This window comes from Mobula hypostoma, chromosome 15 (genome assembly GCF_963921235.1).
Source record: "Mobula hypostoma chromosome 15, sMobHyp1.1, whole genome shotgun sequence".
NCBI classification, from domain to species: Eukaryota; Metazoa; Chordata; class Chondrichthyes; order Myliobatiformes; family Myliobatidae; genus Mobula; species Mobula hypostoma.
The window spans coordinates 20,111,615-20,132,653 of NC_086111.1; the positions used below are offsets into that span (position 1 = coordinate 20,111,615).

At 48.1% G+C, this 21,039-nt stretch overlaps 1 protein-coding gene across 2 annotated transcripts in view; it reads right to left on the bottom strand.

The window, feature by feature from the left end:
• The window catches only part of srgap3 (SLIT-ROBO Rho GTPase activating protein 3), a 289,258-nt gene that overhangs the window by 12,761 nt on the left and 255,458 nt on the right, over positions 1-21,039 (bottom strand). For both annotated transcript variants that reach the window (XM_063067831.1, XM_063067830.1), the window contains exons 16-21: positions 20,661-20,766; positions 18,662-18,889; positions 16,965-17,044; positions 7,976-8,156; positions 2,863-3,012; positions 800-1,127 (exon numbers count right to left, since the gene is read on the bottom strand). In XM_063067831.1, coding sequence (XP_062923901.1) covers positions 800-1,127; positions 2,863-3,012; positions 7,976-8,156; positions 16,965-17,044; positions 18,662-18,889; positions 20,661-20,766 — 1,073 coding nt within the window. The remainder of the gene's footprint in view (positions 1-799; positions 1,128-2,862; positions 3,013-7,975; positions 8,157-16,964; positions 17,045-18,661; positions 18,890-20,660; positions 20,767-21,039) is intronic.

Consider the following 21,039-nt stretch of genomic DNA (forward strand, 5'->3'; position numbering starts at 1 on the left):
ACTGTTCAACCTTTTCCTGTGATTCAGGTCCTAAGTCTCGGCAACATCCCTGTAAATTCCCTCTGCCCTCTTTCAACCTTACTGATATCGTTCCTGTAGGCCACATAATGCTCCAAGTTAGGCCTCACCAAGTTCTTGTACAACTTTGCATAACATCCCATCTCCTGTACTCAATACTTTGATCTATGAAGGCCAATGTGCGAAAAGCTTTCTTTATCACCCTATCTACCCGTAACATCACTTTCACAGAACTATGGATCAGTATTCCCAGATCCCAGTAGTAAATCTGTGGAATGCTCTGCCACAGACTGCAGTGGAGGCTAAGTCCACGGCGGAAGTTGATCATTTCCTGATCGGTCAGGGCATTGAAGGATATGTTGAGAAGGCTGGTGTATGGGGTTGAGTGGGATCTGGGATCAGCCACGATAGAGTGGTGGAGCAGACTCGATGGGCCGAATGGCCTAATTCCACTCCTACGCCTTATGGTCTTATCTCTCTCACATGCCACCATTGAGACAGAGGACTGGAGCTTGGAGGCCTGGAGGCTGCCTGTCCTGGGGGTGGCGGTCTGTGTGTGGGAAAGGGGCCTGTTTTGCTGCTTGTTCTGTAGTGTGTTGGCTGAACATTGTGGGCGAGCTATATCAGCGCTGGAATGCGTTGTGACACTTGTGGGCTGCCCCCAGCACATCCTTGGGTTGTGTTGGTTGTTAATGCAAATGATGCATTTTACTGTATGTTTCGATGCACACATGATAATCATTAATCTAATACATCCAATAAATCTGTATTTAATCATTACCTCAGCCAGTGCCTCTGCTTCCAATGCCTTGTGGTCGCCGAGGCTGCTGTGACGGGTGGAGACTGATGTCTGCCGCATGGGGTGCCCATCTGCCAGGTTCTTCCGGTCGGGATAATTAATGCTGCCGGCGCTGCCGAAGGTGGCTAGCCGCCTCTTCTCCGGGCTCTCCATCCGGCCCCGGCTGACGGTGATCTTGTGGGGGCTGCTGGGGCAGGCTGCTGCCCGTGGGGGTGTATCGATGGCCGGTCCGGAGCCCCTGACCGGGCTGTGGGCGTCCCCTCCACTCCGGCGCCGCTGGATGGCGGCTCCGTCTGACCTTAAGCGCACCCTAAAACGGAAACGACGGCACTGGAAGATCGGTTCAGAGGTCACGGACATCAGAGGGCATTGGAAGAGCGGTCATTATTAGAACAGCCACTAAGTCCAGGCATGGCCACTGTGACATCAGGTGGATCAGTGGCATCAGCTACAGATTGGTCAGGAAATTTCCTTCCTCTCCTTCACAGTGGTACCACTAGTTCAGCAGGTAGAGCCGCTGCCTCGAACCCCCAGTGAGCCGGGTTCGATTCCCGCCTCGGGTGCTGTGTGGGTGGAGTTTCCCCTTCTCCCTATGACTGTGTGGGTTTTCCCTGGCTACCACAGTTCCTACGTCCCAGAGACGTGCAGGGTCAGTGGATGAATTGGTGGCTTTAAACTGCCCCAAGTGTGTAGGTAAGTCCTGGAATCTGTGGCGACTTAATGGGACTGTGGGAAGAATAGGTTACAGGGAAAACCAGCCGAAGAGTGGGATTGTTCTATGAACCAGCCCAGACTCTTAAGACTGAATGACCTCCAATGTCATAGGGAAATATGGATGTGCAATATTTTAGTGTCGTACAGCACAGACACAGGCTCTTGCAGCCCATCAACTCTATGCCAGCCATCATGCAGCCATTTACACCAATCCCCCTACACCGCCATCATCTCCCTCCAGGTTGTACCACTCACCTACACAATGGGCAGCAGCCAATTCATCTACCAACCTGGGCGTCTTAGAAACGCAGGGAAGGACTAGAGCACTCAGAGGAAGCTCACCCTGTCTCGGGGAGAGCATGCAAGCTCCACAAAGACAGCAGCTGAAGTCAGGATTGAACCCAGGTCAAAGGAGCCGTGAGGCAGCAGCTGTCCTCCCTGTGTCCCCACATTGATCCGAGAGGGCAGGCAAGCCTTTGCATTAATGTCTCCGGTGGAAGGCAGTGCTGGTCGATGCTGAAGTCTGTCAAGTCAAGATGACCCTAAAACCTTCTGACTGAGGGAAGAGACTGCCCAGCTCGGCAGTCACAGGGAGAACATGAAAGCTCCACACAGACAGAGCTCAGGATCGGGGTTGAATCCGGGTCATAGCTGATACCAGTCTCACTCTGGTCCCTGGGATGATGGGCAGTGTGAGATACTCTCCCTATCTCTCCTGCCACACCCACAGACCCGGGCAGTACAAATGCAGTCAGTTATATGATGCAAGTGACTTCTGAAACCAACCTCTTCCACTGCTCCAGACATTGTGTTTGGAGATACAGCACAGTAACAGGTCCTACTGGCCCAGCACATCTCTGCCACCCAATTACAACCATACCACCCATTAACCTACTAACCCGTACGTGTGGGAGCAAACAGGAGCAGATGGAGGAAACCCGCGTGATGGGGGGGTGGGGGGGAGAACGTGCAAACTCCTTGTTGTCAGCGATGGGAGTCTGACCCAGGTCAGTGGTGCTGTGGTAGTGTCATGCTAACCACCTACACAACTGGACTACCTATCCTTATGTGGCATTGCGGATGAGCCCAATCTCGCCAGCACTGAGAAAGAGGGACGAATCGCAGTGGCGGTATTATTTTACGGAAGGAGGAACCTCAGCCTATTTGGCATTAAATGAGACATTTACTCACTGGGCACCAAATCTTGACAGTTCGTGTCAAGAGTTGCAGGCTTCCATTTGTTCTAAACTCTTTCTGCGAGGTAGGCCACAAGGAGAGCCTTCACTGAAGGGGCGTCGAACTGACCGTGGTCAAAGAAAGGGGGTGAGTACCTGCCCAGGATACCTCCGAAGGAAAACTCTGGCAAGTTGTCCGAAGGAGACTGGAGGTCGTTCTTCGAGGAGGCCTTGTCATCCAGCAGTGGGCCGCTACTTGCCTCACTGTCCGCTTTCTGGCTCAGGCTGTCGGAGAAGGCGTCATCCCTGAGGAAGGCAGGCAGAAGTCAGTATTCCTTCAGTTAATACCCTTGCATTTACAAAGCGTCTCTCATAACCTTGATGAAGAAGCTTTGAAGTGTTATACTCTGGGGAACTCGATCTTAATTATTTAACAGAACACACGCAAAATACTGGAGGAACTCAGCAGGTCAAGCAGTCAATGTTTTGGGCTGAGACTCTTCATCAGGACTGGAACGGAAGGAGGAAGAAGCCAGAATGAAAAGGTGTGTGTGGTTGGGGGGGGGGGGGTGGGAGGGATGGCAGCTGGCAGATGATAGGTGAAATCAGGTGAGGAGAAGGTAGGCGAGATGAAGCGAGAAGCTGAGAGACGATAGGTAGGAGAGGTCAAGGGCTGAAGAAGGAGGATTCTAATCGGAGAGGACAGTGCACCATGGGAGAAAGGGCACCAGAGTGAAGTGATGGGCAGGTGAGGAGAAGGGGTAGGAGGGAAACCAGAATGGGGAAATGGAAAGAGAGAGGGGGAGGGGAAGAAACCGCTGGAAGGTAGAGAAATCGATATTCATGTTGTCAGGTTGGAGGCTACCCAGATGGAATATTGAGGTGTTGTTCCTCCAGCCTGACAGTGGCCTCCTTGCAGTAGTGGAGGAAACCATGGACCTACATGTTGGAATGGGAATGGGAAATAGAACTGAAATGGGTGGCGGCCAGGAAAAATCACCTTCTGTATTCACTGGGTTATTGATTGCCAGGTTATCTGCCGGGGGAAGGGGAAGGGGAAGGGTCCAGCTTCTCTTCAGGATACTCCCACGGAGAGGGCATACGGACACACTCTCCTGAAAGACCACAGAGGGTCAGCCTGGGTGATTGTCATTCTGACCCAGGGACGCTGCGATGGGGGCTTATTACAAAGTAAAGCTCTGACTACTCTGTGTCAGAGAGGACCCAGTCTAAGCTGACTAACCGATTGCCATGGAGTCGACTTCCCTCTGCTATTGCCCTTTTGTCTCTGTGCAAGGCCACCCCTCTGATTGAGCACACTGACATTATGGCAGCTGTGTTTTATGGAGCTGGAGTAAGTTGAGAGTAAGTTAAGATCAGCCAAGCTTGGTCAACCGAGAAGCCTTGCAGCTGGGATAGCAGTCAAAACCAGATCTAACCCAAACTCCTGCACTGGAAGGACTGGCAAAAAACTTCTTCGCGGTTTCTGCTGATGCCCATTCTCCAGGTTTATAATGAGCTTAGAGCTGAGGTTCGTTTTAGTTTAGAGAGGTGATCTTATTGGAAGATATATGATCCTGAGGGGATGTTGAGATGTTCCCATCAGTGGGATAGCCACAAACAAGAGGGTATAGTATTCTTTAACCTGGAGGCTGGATCATTGGAGATATTTAAAAGGAGGCTGATAAATGTTTATTTTTTTTATTCAGAGATACAGCACGGCCCAATTACACCCATGTGACCAGTTATCCTAACCTTTAGTTCTTTGGAAAGTGGGATGAATGTATAAACTCCTTACAACAACAGCGGTGAGAATTGAACCTAGGCTGTTGGGGCTGTACTAGTGTTACTCCAGTTACTTAGCTACCGTGCTGCCCTGGTATACTGTATAAATATTTGAAAGCTGGGGGAGTTTGGGGGCTGTGAGAAACTGGCCCAGCTTAAGGCGTGATAGGGCAAGCTTGAAGGGCCAAGCGGCCTGCTCCTGCTAATTTCCTGCAGATTTTCTTGCAGCCACAGGTCTGGGTAATCCCATCGGTCAGATGATGGGTGAGAAAGTACTTATGGAGGAGATGAGTACTTATTGCACAAAATTCTGGGCGCAGTCCTTTTAAGAGTGAGGATCTTCTTGTGCATAGCTCACTCTAAAATGTTATCACAGAGAGAAGGCGTTCGGAACGCTGACCTTCATCCTTCAGGGCACTGAGTACAGAAGTTGGGAAGTTATGCTGCTGGTATATTATATAAGGCACTGGCGAGACTGCATGTGGAGTACTGTATATAGTTTCATTTACCCTGTCATTAGAAAAGATGTTCTTAAACTAGAAAGTGCACGAAGCGTTTACCATGATGTTGCTTGGACTTGGGAGTCTAAGCTACAAGGAGAGGTTGTGTAGACCTTAGTCCCTGTAATGTGGGAAATGCAGGTAGATTGGAAGAATCAGGTTGGTACTGGACCCCAAGAAGGGGAGTTTGTGGAGTCCCTCTGAGAAGGATTCTTAGAACAGCTTGTACTGGAGCCTACCAGAGAGAACGCAATTCTAGATTTAGTGTTGTGCAGTGAACCGGATTTGATCAGGGACCTCGAGGTAAAGGAGCCATTAGGAGGTAGTGACCATAATATGATAAGTTTTAATCTAAAGATTGAGAGAGAGAAGGGAAAATCGGAAGTGTCAGTATTACAGTTGAACAAAGGGAACTATGGAGCTATGAGGGAGGAGCTGGCCAAAGTTCAATGGAACAATGCCATAGCAGGGATAACAGTGGAACAACAATGATAGATATTTCTGGGAATAATGCAGAAGGTGCAGGATCAGTTCATTCCAAAGAGGAAGAAAGAACCTAAGGGGAGTAAAGAGAGGCCGTGGCTGACAAGGGAATTAAAGGATAGTATAAAGATAAAAGAGAAGAAGTATAACATAGCAAGGATGAGCAGGAAGCCAGAGGATTGGGAAACTTTTAAAGAGCAACAGAAGATAACTAAAAAGGTAATACGCAGAGAAAAAAATGAGGTACAAAGGTAAACTAGCCGAGAATATAAAGGAGGATAGTAAAAACTTCTTTAGGTATGTGAAAAGGAAAAAAATAGTTAAGACCAAAATTAAGACAGAAGCGGGTGAATTTATTATGGGGAACAAGGAAATGGCAGACGAGTTGAACAGGTACTTTGGATCTGTCTTCACAAACAATCTCCCAGATATAATAGTGGCCAAAGGACCTAGGGTAATGGATGAACTGAAGGAAATTTATATTAGGCAGGAAAAGGTGTTGGATAGACTGTTGGGTCTGAAGGCTGATAAGTCCCCGGGACCTGATGGTCTGCATCCCAGGGTACTTAAGGAGGTGGCTTTAGAAATCGTGGACGCATTGGTAATCATTTTCCGATGTTCTATAGATTCAGGATCAGTTCCTGTGGATTGGAGGGTGGCTAATGTTGCCCCACTTTTCAAGAAAGGAGGGAGAGAGAAAACAGGGAATTATAGACCAGTTAGCCTGACATCAGTGGTGGGAAAGATGCTGGAGTCAATTATAAAAGATGAAATTACGATACATTTGGATAGCAGTAACAGGATAGGTCCGAGTCAGCATGGATTTACGAAGGGGAAATTGTGCTTGACTAATCTTCTGGAATTTTTTGAGGATGTAACTATGAAAATGGACATGGGAAAGCCAGTGGATGTAGTGTACCTGGACTTTCAGAAAGCCTTTGATAAAGTCCCACATAGGAGGTTAGTGGGCAAAATTAGGGCACATGGCATTGGGGGCAGAGTACTGACATGGATTGAAAATTGGCTGGCTGACAGGAAACAAAGAGTAGCAATTAACGGGTCCCTTTCAGAATGGCAGGCAGTGCTAGGACCACAGCTGTTTACAACATACATTAATGATTTAGATGAAGGGATTAAAAGTAACATCAGCAAATTTGCAGATGACACAAAGCTGGGTGGCAGTGTGAAATGTGAGGAGGATGTTATGAGAATGCAGGGTGACTTGTACAGGCTGGGTGAGTGGGCGGATGCATGGCAGATGCAGTTTAGTGTGGATAAATGTGAGGTTATCCACTTTGGTGGTAAGAACAGGAAGGCAGATTATTATCTAAATGGAGTCAAGTTAGGAAAAGGGGAAGCACAACGAGATCTAGGTGTTCTTGTACATCAGTCACTGAAAGCAAGCACGCAGGTACAGCAGGCAGTGAAGAAAGCTAATGGCATGCTGACCTTCATAACAAGGGGAATTGAGTATAGGAGCAAAGAGGTCCTTCTGCAGCTGTACAGGGCCCTGGTGAGACCACACCTGGAGTATTGTGTGCAGTTTTGGTCTCCAAATTTGAGGAAGTACATTCTTGCTATTAAGGGAGTGTAGCGTAGGTTCACAAGGTTAATTCCAGGGATGGCGGGACTGTCATATGTTGAAAGATTGGAGCGACTGGGCTTGTATACTCTGGAATTTAGAAGGCTGAGAGGGGATCTTATCGAAACATATAAGATTATGAAGGGATTGGACACACTGGAGGCAGGAAACATGTTCCCGCTGATGGGTGAGTCCAGAACTAGAGGCCATAGTTTAAGAATAAGGGGTAGGCCACTTAGAACGGAGTTGAGGAAAAACTTTTTCACCCAGAGAGTGGTGGATGTATGGAATGCTCTGCCCCAGAAGGCTGTGAAGGCCAAGTCTCCAGATGTTTTCAAGAAAGAGATGGATAGAGCACTTAAAGATAGCGGAATCAAAGGTTATAGGGATAAGGCAGGAACTGGATACTGATTGTGGATGATCAGCCATGATCACAGTGAATGTCGGTGCTGGCTCGAAGGGCCAAATGGCCTACTCCTGCACCTATTGTCTATAAATTGAGGGGTAACCTGGTAGAGGTATATAAAATCAGGAGGGGCATAGACAATGTGAAAACCTTTTTCTCAAGGAAGATAAGCTAAAAACAATAGAGTTTAGCCAGAGGCTAGAGATTTAAAAGGGACATAAGAGGCTTCTTCTCATACAAAGGGTGGTGTGTATTTGGAATGAGCTTTCAGAAATCGTGGTTGAGCCAAGCACATTGGTAACATTTAAAATACATCTAGATAAGTACATGGACAGGAGATGTGTAAAGAGCTCTGGGCCACACACAGGTAGATGGGACAAGCTCGCTGGGCAACACAGTCGGCATGGACGACTTGGGCCAACGGACCCGTTCCACATTCCACCACACCATGAGACCACTACCCCCTGGGGACAGACACACGTCCTGCACCACCCCCTGGGGACAGACACTTACATGTCCTGTACCACAATGTACTGATGTGGGATGAGACCATCCAGCCCATTGTGCCGTCCCTCCCACCAGTCCTCGGAGGCTCTGTGGTACAGCAGCAGGGAGGCTCCCTTCTTGAACGACAGCTCCCGTGGCGAGCGGCCAACGTAGTCGAACTTGGCGATGGCTTCGATCTGCTCAATCTCTGCAGAGGGGGACAGAGAGACAGTGATGGTCACTATTACAGACAGATACTGTCAGCCTCATGTTCCCTTGGAGGCTGGGTTTGGTGGAAAACAACTTCAGGAAGGGGCACGTTGTGGGGCATTATAGGGTGACAACTGTAATTTGGATATATAGAAAGGTAGAGCACAGGAAGAGTCCATTCATCTAGGACAGAGAACCGTCCAGCTACTCCACACCCCACTCTTTCTCCATGACCATGAAAACTCTCACTCAGTTCCTGTTGACTTTTGCCATTCACCTTAAATTCATGCTCCCTCTTGGACTACTTTACAACCACGATGAGCAAGGCCTTTGGGCATGCTTGGAGAAGTAGAGCATTTCCATTCTGTCGGGGGATAGTGGTGGAGTCTGGCTGAGGAGTGAGGTCCTACAACAATAACTTGTAGTTAGTTGATTGGGTTGCCAAGAAGGCATACGATGTGCTGGCCTTCATTAGTTGGGGGATTGAGTTCAAGAGCTGTGAGGTGATGTTACAGCTCTGTACAACCCTGGTTAGATCACACTTGGAATATCATGTTCAGTTCTGGTTGCCTCATTATAGGAAGGATGTGGAAGCTTTAGAGAGGGTTCAGAGGGGATTTAACAGGGTGCTTCATGGATTAGAGTGCGATTCCATCTGAGAATTTAGTAATGATCAAACACAAAAGTAGACAAAGATCTCAAAACTAGTTACTGCCTTTATTTCGTGATATCACAGGGAGTCGTCCTTCCAGGGAACAATGACTTTGCCAATGTAAGGTTACAGTTCGAATTTATATAGCAAATCCAATCACATTAGGACAGCAGGTCTCAAGACACTGTTTCCACTATTTACACAAAATTGGGCATCTACACAATCGGTTCCACATTGATCAGAGTGTAAAACAAACCATTAATCATGTTGCCTCTCAGATGAGGGTCAACGGTTCCTCATTAATGACGTGATGTATTGTCAGTTAGTACAAGAAACGTAGACCCATTCTGTTTTTTATTATGCTATCCCTATGTTTCTGTTAACCCTTAGTCCTCAAGCTTAATTTTTCCTCCACAATGTCTGATGAGGAAAGGTTGAGTGTGCGAGGGCTTTTCTCTTTGGAGAGAAAGAGGATGAGAAATGACATGATAGAGGTGCTCCTCCCGTGGAGGGTCAGACACCTTGAGCCAATAGATTGGTCCTGGACTTATTTTCCATCTGGCATAGTTTTGCATTTTGTTGTTTGATTGTTGGAGTTTTTTGTATTGCTATATGTACGCTCTATTCTTGGTTGGTGCGGCTGTAACGAAACCAAATTTCCCTCGGGATTAATAAAGTATATCTATCTATCTATCTATCTAGAAGATGATAAGAGGCAAAGATTGAGTAGATAGACAGAGACTTTTTCCCAGAGTGGGAGTGCCTAATAGGAGGGGGCGTAATTTTAAGGTGATTGGAGGAAAGTATGGGGGACGTCAGAGATAAGTTTTTTTACACAAAGAATTGTGAATATATGGTACATGCTGCCGGGAGCTGTGGCAGAGGCAGATACATTAGGGACATTTAAGAACTCTTAGGTAGATACGTGGATGATGGAAAAATGGAGTAGATTGATCTTAGAGAAGGTTAAAAGGTCGGCACAATATTGTGGGCTAAAGGGTTTTGTAATGTTCTGCAATGTTCTATGTTCTGAATAGCACGCTTAACATGCCAGGCCATGTCACAGGGTAAATAAAAGGTAGCAATAGCACAGTGATGCAGTGGGGACCAAGCCATTGTGTATATTTAATGGTGAGGAGGATAGGTTCTTGATTAGTAAGGGCATCAAAAGTTACGGGGAGAAGGCAGGAGAATGGGAGGAATAATAAATCAGCCACGATGAGATGATGGAACTGACCCGATGGGCTGAATGGCCTAATTCTGCTCCTATGTCTGATGTGGCTGGTAGATAGGTAACAAGTGCTAAATAAATATTTTTTTGCTCAGTGGCACAGTGGTGATGCTGCCTCACGGTGCCAAAGGCCTCGACTCAATCACGACCTCCATTGCTGTCTGTGTGGAGTGTGCAGGTTCTCTCTGTGAAGGTGTGGGTTTCCTCTGGCCTCCCCTGTCTCGTCCCTCATCCTAAGGTTGTGCAGGTTATTGGCTGCTGTAAATTGTCCCTGGTGCGTGGGTGAGGGGCAGAGTCTGGGGCGAGTTGAAGGAGAATAAGTTGGGACAAGTGTAAAATCATGGACAAGTGGGTCAAGGGACCTATTTCCATGACATGTGACTTTATACAAAAAAAGTCGAAGCATTGTAGAACATACTAGGTCAGGAAGGATGTTGTATGGGGTGTAACAAGGCAGAGCGTTTTAGCAGGCAAAATTCCAGGGTGTAGGACTGGGGAAAATGAATGCACAGTTGAGGATGGTGAACCGATTAAAAGCGGAGAAGACGTAGTGGTCTGAACGAGCTGGGGCTTTTAGGAGTTACAGTACTGGGGGTGGGTGGCTGGGGTGGAAGTGAGGTGCTGGAAGCTGAAAATGGTGACATTATACCCAGGCTGTCAAAGGACAGGCAGCCTACGGGAGTACTGGGTGATGGGACCAGACTGGACACAGGTAGAGGAGAAATGCACGGGCTCCAGTTCAAATTACGTACAACAGCACAGGAACAGGCTATTCAGCCACAATGTCACGCTGAACTAATTCGTCGAAAGACATCTAATCTCTTCTGCATGCACACGGTGCAAATCCCTCCATTCTCTGCCTATCTGAGTGTCTCTATCATATCTTCTCCCATTCCCACCCCAAGCAGTGCATTCCAGACACTCACCACTTTTTTCTGTATAAAAACTTACCCCAAATATCTCCTTTAAACTTGCCCCCTATTGTCTTAAATACTTGCTACCTAATATTAGAAATTCTGACCCGGAGGAAAAGATACTGCTGCCTACCTTATCCATGTCCCTCGTAATCTTATAAACTCCTATCTGGCCCCACTCTAAGCGTCCAGTGCTTCAGAGTAGATAACCAGGTCCAGCTAGGTCTGGAGGCAGAGTCAATCTGAGCAAAGATCATCGGGGAAATTCATGATCCACTTATCTGTTCCTCAATCCACAGGAAGAAGAGCTACTGTGGCACAAATGTATCAGAGAGGGGAGGAGGGCAGAGGTTGAGGAAGGGGCAGGACTGGCAGCTCAGTATTCCAGGGTACTGATAGAGCTGCAGGCAAGAGAGGAAGGGGAGTTGCCTTCTTACTGCAAGAGGACATGGAGAGGATATTCTGGGGATCTTCTACTGAGGCCACGTGGATAGAACTTAGAAACAAGAAGGAGATGGTCAACTCTGATGGGATTGTATTATAGACCCCCTCCCAGTAGTCAGTGTGAAATGGTGGAACAGATATACAATTGCACCTAGTTGTGAACATAGTAGGTAGTATTAGTAAGAGATTTTAATTTCCCTAATATTGACCGGACCAGCCTTAGTGTCAGAGAGTTGGACAGAGTGGAATTTATGAAATGTGTCCAGGAATTGTATGGAGGAACCTACAAGAGAAGGTACAATGCTGGACCTCCTTCTGGGCAATGATGTAGGCAAGTGGCAGAACTGCCTGTGCTCATACACTTTGGGATCAGTAACCATAATGATATTAGCTTTGATACAGTTAGGGAGAGGATATGACCGCTAGGGCACCGAGCTGAAGCAGAGCAAATTCAGGAGCCGTGGGATGGAGCTTGCTGCGATTGATTGGGTGTGACTGTTGGCAGAGAATGGAGGGTCTGCCAAGTGCGAGGTTTACAAATGTGGTGTCAAGAGAGGGCCAGTATGCTCCTGTTAGAGTGAAGGGCAGGGCTGGCGGGTTTGGAGAGCACTGGTTGATTGGAGAAATTGAGGCTCTGTTTAAGGAAAGGAGGGAGGCATTCATTGCATATGAGCAGTTGGGAACGAGTGAATCTCTTGGAGATTATAAGTGTGGGAGTGCACTTATGAGAGAAATTGGGAGTGGGTTAAAAAAAAGATATGAGAAGGATCTGACAAGCAAGGTGAAGCAAAATGGCAAGAGATTCTACAAGTATATTAAGAGTAAAAGGATGGCTGGAGAGAGAATGTCTCCTTAAAGATTGCATGACCGTCTGTGTGTGGAGCCAAAGGAGATGGGAGAGATTTTTAATGAATATTTTTCTTCAGATTTTACTGTGGAGAATATGATGGAAGTTAAGGAAATGGGGAAGATGAATGGTGTTGTCTTGGACAACATACAGATTAGCAGCGGGGAGTTGTTAGAGGCTTTAAGGTGGATGAATCCCCAGGCCTGGCCTGGGCATTCTCAGACCTTGTAGGGAGCAAGAGAAGAAACTGCAAGGGCCCTTGAAGAGATTTTTGGTTTCTCTCTGGTCACTGGTGAGGTTCTGGATGAATGGATAGTAGCTAATGTAGTATCAATGTTTAAAAATGAAGCAAAAACAAGACAGGGAACTACAGGCCAGTGAGTCTGATATTGGCGGTGGGTAAATTGCTGGAGGGGTTTCTGAGGAACAGGCTGTACCAACATCTAGGGAGATAAGGTCTGATTCAGGATAGTTAGCATAGCTCTGTGTGTAGGAAGTTGTGTCAGACATATCTCGTTAAGTTCCTCCAAGAGGTAACCAAGGGAGCAGTGAATATTGCTATGTGGAATTTACTAAGGTTTTGACAAGGTCTCCCAGGGCAAGCTAGTCTGAAAGGTTAGAATGCATGGGATCCAGGTGCAGGTAGAGGAATGAATTCATAATTAGCTCAGTAGTAGGAAGTAGAGGGTGATGATCGAGGGTTGTTTCTCAGACGGGAGGACTGTGTTAAGTGGTATACCACAGGGGTCAACACTGAGACCTGTGTGGTTTGTAATTTACTGTATATAAATAACTTGGATGTGAATGTACAAGAGCAGAGTTAGTAATTTTGCAGGTGATACTAAAATAGGTGGTGTCGTAGATAGTGTAGAAGGATATGAAAAATGACAATGGGATCTTGATCAGCAAGGTTTGTGGGCTAAGAATTGGCAAATGACTTTTGATCCAGATAAATGTGAGGTATTACATTTTGGGAGATCTGCCAGGTAGGACTTGTGCAGTGAATGATAAGGCTCTGGGGAGTGGTATATAACAAGGGGATAGGACTTGTATAGTGAATGATAAGGCTCTGGGGTGAGGAATGTAACAGGGGGATAGGACCTGTATAGTGAATGATAAGGCTCTGGGGTGTGGAATGTAACAGGGGAATAGGATTTGTACAGTGAATGATAAGGCTCTGGGGTGAGGAATGTAACAGGGGGATAGGATCTGTATAGTGAATGATAAGGCTCTGGGGTGTGGAATGTAACAGGGGAATAAGATTTGTAAAGTGAATGATAAGGCTCTGGGGTGAGGAATGTAACGGGGGATAGGACCTGTATAGTGAATGATAAGGCTCTGGGGAGTGGAATGTAACAGGGGGATAGGATCTGTATAGTGAATGATAAGGCTCTGGGGTGAGGAATGTAACAGGGGGATAGGACCTGTATAGTGAATGATAAGGCTCTGGGGTGTGGAATGTAACAGGGGAATAAGATTTGTAAAGTGAATGATAAGGCTCTGGGGTGAGGAATGTAACGGGGGATAGGACCTGTATAGTGAATGATAAGGCTCTGGGGTGTGGAATGTAACAGGGGAATGGGATTTGTACAGTGAATGGTAAGGCTCTGGGGAGTGGAATGTAACAGGGGAATAGGACCTGTATAGTGAATGATAAGGCTCTGGGGTGTGGAATGTAACAGGGGAATGGGATTTGTACAGTGAATGATAAGGCCCTGGGGTGTGGGATGCAACAGGGGACCTAGAAGAGCAAGTGCAGAGTGTGCCGAAGCAGCACCTCAAGTAGACCGGGTCATTAAGGAGGTGTCTGGCACGCTTGGCTTCATCATTCAGGACATTGAGGATAGGAGTTGGAAAATTATTCACGCAAAGGATGGTGGCTATTTGTAATGAGCTGCCAGAAATAATGGTTGAAGCGGGAACATTGGCAGCACTTAAACACCATTTAGATAAGCACATGGAAAGGAGAGGCTGGGAGGACTGTGGGCCAAAAGCAGTCAGATTGAATTAATTTACTGGGCAACATGGTCAGCATGACCCAGTTGGGCCAAAGGGCCTTTTTTCAAGCTTTGTGACCCTATGATCAAGTTCAAGAAAAAGAAGCCTAACAAATTAAGAGATGCTTTAAGTAACATTGTACTATTAAAAAGGTCAAAAATCCAGGGTTAAATAAACTAAATTTACAATATATGGAAATAGCTTCAATAATACACGCAGAATTCTTTAAGGGAAAAAGGAAAAAAAATTCACTGAATCACATGTAGATAACCCAGATGCTGAAATACAAACAACAGCTGGAAACCTTGGAAGCATTGAGCAGGTCCAGCTTCCCTGAGGAGCAGAAATAGTCTTTCAGCTTCGTCCCTCATTCGCTCCGATTTGAGGTCAGAGTGTGACACACAAATGGCTCCCCACACTCCACAGCCTCATGCGGCAGAACCACCTCAGAGAGCTGAAGGGTGCAGTGTGTCAGAGTGCTCACTAGAGGGAGGCACACACCAGCTACCCCACCCCCACAACCCCCAACCCCCACCCTCCTGAGAGAAAGGAAGGCCTGCAGAGATACTTGTACAACATAGAAACCACTATGTCTATACTAATCATCAACTATATTAATCTCAATTCGCAGCCCTGCAATGTCTTGGAGGATGTTTCCAAAAATGAGAGAGTCTAGGAATAGAGGACACAGCCTCAGAATAGAAGGACAAACCTTTAGAACAGAGATGAGGAGGAATTATTTTGAACCAGAGGGTGGTGAATCTGTGGAATTCATTTCCATAGACAGTTGTGGAGGCCAAATCATTGGGTATATTTAAAGTGGAGGTTGATAGGTTCTTGATTGGTCAGGGTGTCAAAGGTTACAGGGAGAAGGAAGGAGAATGGGGTTGAGAGGGATAATAAATCAGCCATGATTGAATGACATAGTAGATTCAATAGGCTGAATGGCCTAATTTTGCTCTACCTCTCATGGTCCATGCTTGTCTAATTATTTCTTAACTGGTTTCAACAATCTCTACCTCTACAGGAAGTACAAACTAGAACCCAACCATTATCTGGGTGAAAATGCACTTTCTCGTGTCCCCTTTGAACTTCCTTACCCTGAACTCATGCCTTCTAACTCTGTTTCAATGAAACCTGCCAGGCTCTGCTCTTCTGCAGATACTGAGGTTACCTCTGGTAGCCAGGGTTGTAGTGTGCTCACCATAGTGGCCAGTGCTGAGCCCACAGGGATCCACCTGCCATTCTGGTGATGATGACCAGACACCCTCAGTGTTTGATCGATGATGTTTGGGGACGAATACTGAGCAGAACACTGGGGGTGGAGGGGGGGGGGGTTAGAAATGGTTACCAATCTTCAGTGAAGTAGCCCATTGAAAATCGTTTGAGAGATCAGATGGGCCCCAGCTTAACAGATACAAGAGAGGGCAGCTTTCCCACATTGGACTTGGGCTCATGACACAGGCGAAGACAGTTGACCACAGTGTCAGGTCCTTCCTCGTAGAGCACTGGGGATTTGAAAAGAGTCCGACACAAGCCGGAGTACTCCCCCTAGTACAGTGTCTGTGATACCGGGCAGGCAGAATGTGAGTGACGTTCAACTCCAACCTGATCTGCATCACATCACACCTCACACCATTCTTACCACCTCTAAACCTCCCAACAACTTATCCTCAGTCCGGGGAGGGGTGTGTGGGACAGTACATCACACTGGGATTTGTGTGTGGGACATTGTGTCTCACTGGGACAGGTGTGTGGGATGGTGTGTCACATTGGGACAGGAGTGTTTAAGACACTGTGTTGCACTGGGATGTGTGTTTGGGACGTGTGTGGGACAGTATGATGGACTGAGATATGTGTGTGGGACAGTGTGACGCACCGGGACATGTGTATGGGATGGTGTGTCACATTGGGACAGGAGTGTTTAAGACAGTGTGTTGCACTGGGACGTGTGTGGGACAGTGTGACGCACCGGGACATGTGTGTGGGACAGTGTGACACACTGGGCCATGTGTGTGGAACAGTGTGAATCACTGGGACGGGTGTGTGGGACAGTGTGATGCACTGGGACGAGTGTGTCAGACAGCGTGATGGACAGAGACGTGTGTGGAACAGTGTGAATCACTGGGACGGGTGTGTGGGACAGTGTGATGCATTGGCACGTGTGTGTGGGACAGTGTGATGCACTGGGACGGGTGTGCGGGACAGTGCGATGGACAGAGACGTGTGTGGAACAGTGTGAATCACTGGGACGGGTGTGTGGGACAGTGTGATGCACTGGGACGAGTGTGTCAGACAGTGTGATGCACTGGGACTTGTGTGTCAGACAGTGTGATGCACTGGCTCGTGTGTTTAGGACAGTGTGTTGCACTGGGACTGGGACCGGTGTGTGGGATGGTTTATTTCACTGGGGTGGGTGTATGTGACAGTGTGTAACACTGGCTTGTGTACCATAGGTTGAAGGAACTGTGAGATTATAATATTTGAACAACCCAGTGACTCTAATATCATCTCCTCCAGCTGAGGTGTACACATGACTTGTACTGGATAATCCGGCACGGACACCAGAAATCTCTGTGCAAGTACCAAGCTACTGCTCGGATGATGTTAGACCCTGTTGAGTGTCCTTCCTGAGGTGGCTCTGCGGTGGGTGCAGGCAGCTGTCCCCTGCAGTAATAGACTCCCCCCACCCTTCAACAGAGTGGTGGTACCTGACGTACCGTCATCGCTGGTGTGGGGCTCCGTTCCATTGTCATGGTCCACCTCGTCGATGGTCCCCGGCTCACTGTGGGGGCTATCACTGCAGAAGAGGACAGAAGTGTTAGCCAGGCATCTGCTGTGCTCACCTGGAGCTTACTGAAGGCCAGGGACAACCTGCTTCAGGAGTCTACACAAAGGGGGGGGGGGTGCCGTTCCAGGTATTACAGGAACTCCATAGAGGCGGTGACGTCAGAGGGAAGGGAGGTTAAGGAAGTCTGTCTGAGCTAGCTCACTTTCTCATGGGAGAGGGCAGTGCGTCAGGAACGGATCAAAGGCCAAGTGTGTGGGATGGGGATGCCTGCGTGCGATGGTCTCTGTCCTGAGCTCTGCCCCATCGTGTGGAGATTGTGTCTCTAATTCCTTACTCCCAGAGCTCCCTGCATGCAGAGAATGAGGATTCCACACCAGATGATCCATCAACACGGTGTCCCTTCTGCAACGCGGCACGCATGCCATGTAACACTGATCCACAGAACTGAGGGTCTCATATTGCCCCATCTGTCAGAAGCCGGAGATGTCAGAATAATTGGAAACTGAGCAATTTGAAATAAAGACAGAAGAGGTTGGGAGGTACACAGCAAACCTGATTGGAAGTTCATTGCCCTGAAGCTTTATCTCAGTTTCAGATAAGGATGTCAAAGCAAGGATGTAATGCTGAGGCTTTATAAGGTGTGGATCAGCCACACTTGGAGTATTGAGAGCAACTTTGCACCCTTTATCTAAGGCAGGATGTGCAGTTATTGGAGAGGATCCAGAGGAAGTTCACGATAACGATCCCGGGAATGAAAGGGTGAATGTATGAGGAGAGTTTGATGGTTCTAGACATTTATTTGCTGGATTTGAGAAGATTGAGGGGGATCTCATTGAAACCTATCAAATATTGAAGGGCCTAGAATCAGAATCAGAATCAGGTTTATTATCACCGGCATGTGTCGTGAAATTTGTTAACTTCACAGCAGCAGTTCAATGCAGTACATAATACAGAAGAAAAATAAATAAATCAATTACAGTATACGTATGTTGGAGATTAAAAATCATGCAAAAACAGAAATAATAAATATTGAAAAAGTGAGGTAGTGTTCACGGGTTCAATGTCCATTTAGGAATCGGACGGCAGAGGGGAAAAAGCTGTTCCTGAATCACTGAGTGTGTGTCTTCAGGAGAAGATGTCTCCTGTAGTGCGGGCACTGTGCAGGATCATCCCTTTAGAACAGAGATGAGGAGGAGTTAACTGCCATAGGCTGTTGCGGGGGCCAAGTTTGGATATATTTAAAGTGGAGGTTGATAGGTTCTTGATTAGTAAGGGTGTCAAAGTTTGTGGGGAGAAGGTGGGAGAACAGGGTTGAGACTGATAATAAATCAGCCATGATGGAATGGTGGGGCAGACTCGATGGGTCTAATTCTGCTCCTGTTTCTCTCTTTACGGATGCTGCCAGACCTGCTGAGCATCCCGGCACTTTCTGTGATCAGTCTGCATGCGTCTCCACCAGGTAAAGGACAGACATACCAGTCAGTGACGAGAGGTGAGCATTGGGCTGGGACGCTTAGATTAATGTCAGCGCAGTGATGGGGGGGGTGGTGCTGGGGAACAAGGGTGACGGTCACAGACTGAGTCTCCGAGTGTGGGTCAGTGTGCTAGGTGGCAGCCGTTCCTTACCAGTATTCCTCGCCTCCAGCCATACACTTCTCGTACATTGGGCCGTCCAGCTCCTTGTGGCTGGGGAAAATGCCCTCGTGGTTCACGATGATGCTTTTGATCACCTCGTTGACATGGGCTTGGCAGGAAACTGGGTCCTGCCCCTCGGGGATAGGCATCAGGGTCGGGCCGAAACAGATGGCCAGGTTGTAGGGGTCCATCATGTTTTCGTCGCTGTACTGGGAGAGGCTGAGAAACAAAAGACCCAACAGCACCGTCACCCAACAGCAGTCCTGCCTCTCCCGTGCATGCCGAGCCACCAGACCCCCGCAGAAGGCCCCTGTCCTGTGCAACAGTGTTCCTACCACACCTGGACCCTGGACAGGTCAGTCAGCCTGAGGCAGTGGTCCCCAACCTCCGGGCCGCGGACCGATACCGGGCCGCGAAGCATGCAGGGGTGGCCGGAACGCACCCAGAACATCTTTAAGAAAAAAGCCGAAATAAACAAGCTAATTAATTAAGTGCCGCCTGACATGTAAATGTCAGCCCAGATCAGAGACGATTGCTGATTTCACTTGCTGTACGTGATGTTCACTCCTCTTTCCAGGGCGCTGGAGCCTTTAGCTGTTCCATCGTTTGGTCAATTTAAACACCAGCCCAGACAGGCTGAAAAGACAGGGCTGTCAGGATCGAGGTGACATGTTGAATCTACACAAACTTCTAATAACGTATAGGCACTGCCGTGCTTTCTTTGTAATGACAGTTACGTGCTGGTCCCAGGACAGATCCTCTGACACTTTTCAGAGAGAGAAACGTTGATCCTTAATGCCAAAGAATTTAAAGTTATTGACCCTCTCCACCTCAGTTCCTCTAACGAAGACTGGCTTCTGGGCGGCACCTAATTAATTAGCTTGTTTATTTCAGCTTTTTTCTTAAAGATGTGCTGGGTGTACTCCGGCTACCGCTGCGCTCCTGTATGCTTCGCGGCCCAGTATCGGTTTGCGGCCCGGAGTTTGGGGACCACTGGTCTGAGGTCCTGCCTCTGATCGCACTTTGGCGCCTTTTCACAGTGTCTGTGGTGGACTGGACAAAGTCGCAGAACTGGGCTGAGCTCTGAACGACCCATAAGTTGAACAGCCTGCCCACACTTGTTTTTTTTACAAAAATACCTTTATTACAAATGACATTCTACAATGCTACAAAATACTACAAAAAAACAGACAATAACAGTGGCTAACAGAATTACAATACAAACAAAATTAAGTTAAAATGTTCCCATCCCTGTCAAGAATGGCATTTACGGTGCCCAAAGGTCCTGGAAAACCTCCATGGTACCAGGGGGCACTGCGCGTTCCCTCTCCACGGTTACCTGGGCAACGCCGCCAGGCAGAACCCTCCACTACCCACTTCCAGGAGCCACACATAGCCTATCTTCGCAAGCCCCAGGAGGAAGTCTACTAGGACATCCTCATCCCTCCTTGCCCCCCGCTCTACTGGATGATCAGATATAAATGGGGTGGGGCTAAAATGCAATCAGAAGGTGAGAAGCAGCCCCCGCTGATATGTGAAAGGGTGCAGCAGCCTGGCACATGGTAGGGGAGGCGGACATCTGATGGGAGCTGCCAGCACAGTGGTGTCAAGACGTCTGCACTTCCCACAGTGTGGCAGCAGGCTCTTCAGCCCCTTTACACTTGGCTCTCACCACCATCAACTCTGCTCACATTCCACCACTCCCCCGCATCCAACCCGCCGGCCATATGGGACGAACATTGAGCACCCGGGGGGGAGGGGGGGAAACCGTGCAAACTCCACACAGGCAGTGCCCGAGGTCAGTATGAACCCGGATCTCCAATCGCCTGAGGCGTTGGCTCTCCCAGCCGCACCTTTGTGCCCCTCAACTTCGGAACCCGCGGCCCGGCAGCAGCAGAAGAATTGGTGGCGGTTGAGGGAGGAAGGGAATGACGCTCAGAATCCAAGGAGTGTGAGACGGGAAAATGGGAAGGGCTGGGAACGCACTCACTGGTTGAGGAAGGCAAAGAGGTATCTCATCACAATAATGACGGTCCGCGAGAGTGTCACAATGATCTGCTGGATGTGGTGGATCCTCTCCACAACGCTGTCGATCTCTGTGGGATGAAGAAGAGGGGAAAGCTTGAGGTGTTTCTCTCTACCATCCCTCCCTCACAGTGGCAGAGGGAATCCGTGCACACAGTCACATTGCTTTGCCCTGTAGGAGCCAGTTACGACATGGCTAGTAGTTTAAAGTGCTGCTACATAGAGTCACAGATCACTACAGCACAGGAACAGGCCATTCAGCCCATCCGCCCTGTGCCAAACCTTTATTTTGCTAGTCCCATTAACCCGCAGCTGGGCCATACCCCTCCCGTCCATATACTCAT